Raw genomic sequence first — 8,114 nt, 5'->3', positions numbered from 1 at the left:
CCATTGCCTTCCATAGCAAGGTTTACGACATTTAAGAAATCCCTTCAATTTTCTTTTCACCGTTGCGAAAGAAAATAAAGAGTATAGTTTGATTTCCCACGTGCCGTTGGCAATTCACCACGAAAAGCGGGGAAAAACACCTGACTTGCAAATTAACCAAATTGGTCCGATTCGTGCCATATAAGTATAAACATGTACCCTTGAGAGAAAAAAATCGAATTTATTGGGATTGAATAAAACCGATTCGTACTTTTTTATTATTTATTTTATAAATGTTTGATTTTTTAATACAGTTCTAGGTATAATCCAGTAATGAGAATCTGAATTGTTAAATTAAAAAAACAATAAATAAAGAAAATCCTACCCTGTTTTTAAACATTCATTAGCCATCACGCCTTAGAATCTCAATGAACCAAAGTCGAAACTTTCGTGTCAAATTTTACTGAAGAAGTATATTTACAAAAATAATAATTTATAGTAAAAATTGACACGCGACGAGTGTACCAATCAACAAAAAGTTTAGGATTATTCAAAAATTTTTACTTTTAATACTTTGTAATTATTGCTATACATTTATTACCAATTTGTCGCGAAGATATAAAACTGATTGATTGAAAACCAATTTTACATAGATCTCGGCCAAACTTCAAATTTTGATTAAAGTACACTCGCTGCATTAAACTTTATAGATAAGTCTACCTTAAACCTATATCGACAGCCTTGAAGTTTTACGTTTGAAACGCAATTAAGTATAGTATAAAAAGCATAAAAATTGACTAGAAGAGGAACAGATAAAGCTTCATAGTATATATTTGGTTTAAACCTTATTATAGTCGATTGTCTCTTATAGTTATTTAACCACAAATTTACTGCTAAAAACACACGTTTGAAAGTTTATGTACAATCATGACTAGCCTTGCCAGAGAATGTTCCCAAAGTGCCTTTTTTGATCTTAAAACATGTAAACAAAACACATACAAAATCGTACAAGACATTAGTTAGGCTTACATATATTATGTCTCAGCTGTTTCTTACATCAAACACTTTGAGTATTTTGTTGTACCAATACGTATTTGAGCAAAAGACCCACAGCATTATACGTTCCTAACTTTGATGTCTGAATTTTGTCTGAGCAGGTGAACCTTTTCCATTATAACATACCTAACACACAATGTGAATACGGATCTGTGGCTGTATTTTAGCGTTTGCTGAAAATATTGTAAAATGTATTTGTCAGCTTAAAAGAGCCAAAAGCTTTGATTATTTACTTCATTTGTTTTGTGTGTGATTCGTAAAATACAATGCACTAAAATTAATCATCGATAATAATAAATGTAAACTTTTTCTATCTCTAACTATATAATATATACATTACCTATAGAAAAAAATTAAATTAAGCAAATTATTTTTCACGTAATAGTCGATTCTGTCGTTTCTTGACCCTTTGACCTAACCGCAATGAATAGTCAGCAGCAATGATTAATGATTTAGTTCGTAACAGCATATATGCGTGCGGTTTCACCATATATTCATCTTTTTTAGTAAAATCAGATCGATCGTTGCTTTTTCATTGTTTTTAATTTGCATTCGCAAATATAATTTTTTTCTAATTAAACTAAATTATAAAATAGGTTTAAACAAGACATCGGAGGTGATTTTTGTTCGCATCCTCCGGCATGAGACAAGAAATTTATAGACTTTTAACATTTCCATGATGTTTTCCCATATAACGAAATTCAATATAAAATGGAAAAGTCTCGAACCAATATTTGGAGTAAAACTCCTCTGTAAAGCAAATCGAAAAAAAAACAATTTCTGGACGCTGCAAGTAAATTTTTTTGAAGTTATTTTTGGTGTCATCGATTTATGTAGATATAATTCAAAATTGATGTTTTAAATACCGTAAAAGTACCAACTACACAAAAATGAGTCGGTAACAATTCAATGTAAAGTGAAATAAGAGGTTTAAAATAGTTCCACAAAGGAACGTCATAATAGACCATTTACAGACACAAAAGGGTCGAGAAAGGGCTTTCTCCGTGACGGAATTTAATAAAACTTTTCTATTCGATGAACTGCATCGAAATCCCACATTGCAATAGAATTTTACCCAGTTAATAAAAATCAATAATTAAGAAAAAAAATCCAATTTTTCCTGTTCTAATATTCTTTGAGAGAAATAATTTGTTCAATATACTATTCCGTAGATAAATACCGGATTGTTTTAATTAGACGTTAATTATTGTAACTTTTCGAAGTAACGCTTGAATCTATTCTCAAGAAATCATAAAAGCATAGCACACATCCTTTTAATGTTTTTTTGTTATTTCTACATTTTCCAATACACATACGAGTATTATAGATTCATCCTGCGAGTCAGATTTTTATAATTCAAAGAAAACAAAAGCTCGTTTAGTATGGAAGTCAGCTGAAACACGACTGATATTTTTAGGCTTTATACACTCTTACAAAAATAAAAGTGATGCGACCAGATTATTATTGTTCCCAGGGTGTGGATCGATTGGAATTTTCAATTTCAGTCATAAGAAACGAAAGAAAACCAAACTGTTTTTTATTTATTAGAAAACACGTCACTATTTTTCGGTTGGAAAAGAAGACTTTGTCCTCCCACTTGTTAACTAATCGTTCGATCATAGAAACGATTCGTGTGCTGCATTTATTTCAGGAGTCTTGACTTCATCTCCTTCAGCTTCAATATATTCAACTCCCTCTTCGTAATCCAAGTGACATCTCGTGGAAATATGATGGTCTGGATCTCCATATTGGCTATGGTAAAATTCTTCTCTCATCATGTGGTTTAAACTGCCACACCGAAAATAGAGAATGGCTTGGAAAGGCTTCCGGAAGTCCCGATTTAGCGTCGCGTAAATAATCGGATTAAATAAACTATTAGCATAACCTAACCACAAGAAAAGACTTCCTAAAGTCTTCAGCATATGAGTAGTCTTTAAGAACGGCCTTACTAAGGCCAACACGAAAAACGGCAACCAGCAAATCGTAAAAGCACTCATAATGATCCCTAAAGTGGTACTGGCTTTCCGTTCCTTCGCTAGTTGAAAGCGAAGCTTCTTTTGATTTGTGGAGTTGGTGTTCGGCGAGGATTTCATCGATGCCAGAAGGCTGGACTTTTGTTGTTTATCTTTGGTCGTTTGTTTGATCGGTGCTTTGTTACTTAGCATGGGACACTGGGATTCGTTGCTATGTCGAGATTTAAAGCAACGACCTAAGCTGCTCTTGTCCAGACTGCACTGTAATCAAAAGAAATAGCGTCAAAAAGCAGCACTAAAGCCTTCGGTTTTACTGCGCTGCTACAATAATTACACGGCCGGTAATAACTGAAAAAATACGAGCTCGTAATTTTGCCGACCGCTCGCTTTACCGCCGGCCCATTTGAATTTTTAACGGTCCTCGTGATAAAGTTTATGAAATCAATTTTCTCGTTGAAGCCTACACCGATTAAACCCCGTGCCGAAAAATAAAAACTGTAAATAAAACTAACTAATATAGCCTAATATAATAGTTTATACACTTTAGACTTTTTTGTTTTTATGTTTTATGACGTAACACAAATATTGTAATTATTAACATCAATTAAACCAAATTTCTGAAAAAATAATAAACCAACAAAAATTTTAAAATTTATTCCTCAACAAGGATTTATCCTTTGAGAGTTGTAAATAGATTTAATCTTACAAGCGTAAATACAGGCTTTTTAGAATTCCGATTTTCCACCCGACGCAAGCATCTACTCAACGAACATGAGACATGAGATTAGAATCGTAATTAGATAATTTATACCGATGTAGGATGTAAGATAAAGAGATTGAAAGGTGCGATTTTTTTACAGGTAATAGAATATTACCACAGAAAATTCTATACAAAGGAAAAGTTGGATAAAACTCCCTCTATATATTTTAGATACGTACTACCACATTTGGTCAGTAAATAAGAAGTCGAATGCTCGAGGACGAGCTGTTCTTCCTAAAAAAAGTAAGGCCTTCTAAAAGAAAAATTTTGCTTGTTTACCGCACATATTCACGAGTTTACGAGGACCCGTAAAAAGTTCCTGCCGAATTCAATTAAGTATACGCATTTTTTTAGATTATTAAATCAAACGTTCCAAATTATGAATATGAATGTTAAAATTTGACGCAACAGGTTTGCTGTATAAACAGAAATTCAAATTTTTAACATTAATAAACATATTTCTACGTGAAAATGGGATAGATCCATAATGGACGCCGTAAAAATGGAAATGTAGTGCACACAAACAGAGATGTTTTTCGTTTTAACATTTCTCGGAGTAAACAACAAGGTCGGTGATGTGATATCGACCAAAATGTCATATATTATCAGACAATTTAGATTTTAAACTAGAGACTCTACAAATAGGTATGTAGGCAGGTGATAGACAGTGCAAGTGACGCAGTTGGCAGAAAGCTTTGAGAAAATAAACTTCAAAACTTTTGGATAAAAAAATGTACATTTCCATTTTTAGCAATTAAGTATGTGGGTTTTATTAGGTAGGTAGTACAACCTATGTTAAGTTCCACGATCGCAACGACCTCATTAGTTCCATCGGCAACATTTCGAATTAGTCGAAATGACGTTTAATTTCCGTGCTAACCTAGGAGCTACGTCATTCTCATAACCAACCGAATGAAACTTCACCTTTAATAAGTGCCCAACACGCCACGGTCAAATGAGATATCTTTTTCTGTCATGTAGTATTAACTATTAAATATTTGTCTTTTTTTTTAATGAAAACAATAACAATAGAAACTTGTATATTTTCACGGAATATTTATTATTATTATTATTATTATTATTATTATTATTATTACTGCATCGATACATAGTGTTTTTTACAAATTTCCACATTTCTTAGGTAACAAATAATGTAACATACCTATTATAACATCCTAAGAAAGTTGAGATATTTTGAGCTCTACTATTACCTCTTAAAATACTTGCACAATTAACAATTTCACTGTCTTTTCAGTCACTGATTCAATAATCTGTTCACCCATTAATACTTTTCTTGATGCTATAATTATGTCATTATCAACCACATATTCTTCAAAGTTTGACCAAAAGTTCGTTATAAAAGAATTACATTAGCATTATATTTTAACTCAGATCTTATTCATTAGATCCTGAAACTTCCTTATAAGCAAATTATAGCAAACCAGACTCTATTGTATTTACAATAACTTTATAGGTCATCAAATATTCGAAATCTTGATCAAAACAGTAAATTATGAATTTTCTGTTCGTGCTTCAAGTAAAGTTATAATGATAAAAAAATAAATCAAATTAGATCACAAATAATCAAAGCTAAAAAAAGTCAAGAGATCATTGATTTACTTCGTATCTGTTAATAAATTTACTTTAAACGCTCATAAAAGTTTATGTTTACCACTTTACACTGATCGCCTTATAACTAGAATATAAAGAGCCAGGTTAACAGATATAAGGCTTCCGAGCATAAAACATACTAAAAACAATAAACTAAAATTAAAATTACTACGAATATTGAAAAAAAAAACCTTACCATGGTGTTTGTGCTAGCCGAACTAGATCTATGATTAATTCTCGAGGGATTAGCCGGTGAAGGTGATTGACTAGAAATCTTATTTTCTGGAGGTCCTCCGCCATTCTTCACACTAATCTCTAGATAACAATGCGATTCTAGATGACTTTGGGCCCTTTTCTCTTCCATAACAATTTTCCTCGCAGCCCTGAATATTTTATAATACACCACCATCATCACAGTCAACGGTATATAAAAACTACACAAAGTCGCATATAACTGATAACCGAAATCCTGCGAAACTAAACAGACTTCTTTATTTATATCGCCGTTCTCTTCCTTCTCGGAATGTTCATTTCCGATGATGAGAAGTGGAGGAAGCGAAATACAGGCAGCGAAACACCACACCACGATCACCCAGAGAATCATTCTCTTAGGAGTACGTTTGACGCCGTATTCCAGCGGCTTGGTAATGGCGTAGTAGCGATCCACACTGATCATGCACAAGTTGAGAATAGAAGCTGTGCAGCTGAGGACGTCGAAAGACACCCACAAGTTACAGACCACTTCGCCAAAGATCCACCGGCCTTTAATCTCGTAGATCATGGCCATGGGCATGACAAGGAGCGCCACGCAGAGGTCGCTCACAGCCAAACTCACCAGGAGGTAGTTGGAAGGACGGCGCAGCTTTCGCACCAGACACACAGCCACACACACCAAAATATTGCCCACGATTGTTCCAACTATTATTATCACTAAGATGATCGTTATGATGATGCTCTCGGCTTGGTTATATCCGGATTCTTGATAAGAGGTTTCATTTGTTTCGTTGATTCCCAAATCTTGAGTTATATTGGCCGCCATACGAGATTTTATTGATTTTGGGGCATAGTCATTGAGGTCCGCTACATTTCCAACTTCTGAAACGATCGTCTCAAGCATTCAAATTTCGGAATGTTTTATTCATTTTGATGGAATTCTGTTATTTATAATATTTTTTGGAAACCATTTAATTTATAGTTCCGCGTTTCTGCCAGTCCAAAACACTTCTTGGCAAAACCTGAAAAAAACATTAATAATATAATATAAAACAACAGATATCTATTTTTGACTATTTCTAGTTTGACTTTTATTTCTTTGTTGAGAGAAGAAGATTGCAACCTCCTAGTATAGGTATAGCATAATCGAGACAAATGAAGCTTCCAAATAGAATTTGTCTCGTTTAATTAATAGAGAATTGAATCGGTAATTGCAGTAGTCAAACAATTCCTGAAGTATCATTCTAAGTAGTGTAGTAACTCGTAACTACTAGTTAAACATCTTTGTCCTATAAATACTGGGTCTTGTGGTTATCTGATAATTTTAGAATAAAGGAACCACACAAAATCCGGATTATACTATTATGTAGATGCACAATGTCCTGCCGAAAATACATTCTTGCAATTAGCAACGAAGCGAAATTTGTTGTTTTGTTCAAGTTTGTAGATTTAGGAAGGATTTGTTTGTAAAGGTTTTTGCGGCTTTAGTGTGTGCCTACAGTGAAATTTTAATAGTTTGTTTTTTTTCATTTGAAATATACGAAATAATACAATTTCATTAAATTGTCGCAAATAAATTACAACATGCCTGTAAGCAGAATAATTGTACGTTGCAAATTACGTCGACGCCTGCTGATTGCTATATGCACGGTGCATTGTAAAACTGTTCAATAATTTGTGGTTAATTACCTAAGTTATTACTTGAAAGTGACTGACACAACTACTTGAGAATTAAAAATAAAAGTTCAATCTTTTCACTATTGAACTCTGAACACTTGGAATTTACAAATAGCAATAATTTTATAACTATACTAAAAACCAGTTATCGGAAAGCTTCAACTAAGGAACAGTTTCACTTAAATTACTGGTAAACAGAGATAAATTGTTTCGTGTTTCTTCATGACAAACAGAGCATCAAAAACTCTTATCACAAAAACGAATAAAGTATACTTTATTTTAAAAATGTAAGTAGGTAAACAGAAATAAGACAAGACATCAGAAATGTACGTTCTTTAATAAGCACAAAACATCAAACTTTTATTTTTATGCCTTACATCTAAGTATGTATTTACCTGTTTAAATAACTCATAAAATAAAGTAGAAAGAAATACTTTTATTCTATCCATAATTTGTGCTAAAGACGATCAATGTCGTGATGTTTGCATTAATAATGGTATTCCCTCACTTAATATACCTACCGAAAAAATGCCATATTAGTTATAAGTTCACACTGCAGAGTTATGTAAGTATGCAGAAACACACTTTTAGAATAATAGTGGAATTTCATAAATCCGGCACGTTTTCAATGGATTTTGAAGCTTAAGGCGTTAGAAGTTATGAAAGGAAAAATTGGAGTAGAAGACGAAAAATTGCACAGTTAAGCGCAGAATTATGGAGGTTTCAACAAAATGGGTTTAAGGGAGTGAATGTCGATGATAATACTCCATTGTTGTAAGGAAGAATGGAATTAACGAGCACAATAATTATGTGAATCTTTTATAAATATGTCTTCTATTTTGCGA

General features: G+C 32.8%; 1 protein-coding gene across 3 annotated transcripts in view; it reads right to left on the bottom strand.

Annotated features, from left to right (window-relative positions):
• Positions 1 to 247: 247 nt before the first annotated feature.
• The window catches only part of 5-HT7 (5-hydroxytryptamine (serotonin) receptor 7), a 31,291-nt gene continuing 23,424 nt past the window's right edge, over positions 248 to 8,114 (bottom strand). For 2 of the 3 annotated variants that reach the window (XM_015983437.2, XM_008200205.3), the window contains exons 3-4: positions 5,576 to 6,614; positions 248 to 3,269 (exon numbers count right to left, since the gene is read on the bottom strand). In XM_015983437.2, coding sequence (XP_015838923.1) covers positions 2,652 to 3,269; positions 5,576 to 6,496 — 1,539 coding nt within the window. In that variant the 5' untranslated portion in view covers positions 6,497 to 6,614 and the 3' untranslated portion in view covers positions 248 to 2,651. Of the gene's footprint in view, positions 3,270 to 5,575; positions 6,615 to 8,114 lie in introns of those variants that run through there. The other variant, NM_001293606.1, reaches the window with a different exon arrangement.

The sequence above is a fragment of the Tribolium castaneum genome, chromosome 2 (assembly GCF_031307605.1).
Source record: "Tribolium castaneum strain GA2 chromosome 2, icTriCast1.1, whole genome shotgun sequence".
In the NCBI taxonomy this organism is placed as follows: Eukaryota; Metazoa; Arthropoda; class Insecta; order Coleoptera; family Tenebrionidae; genus Tribolium; species Tribolium castaneum.
The sequence above is the reverse complement of the archived record's forward strand: the minus strand, read 5'-3'. Positions and strand labels throughout refer to the sequence as shown.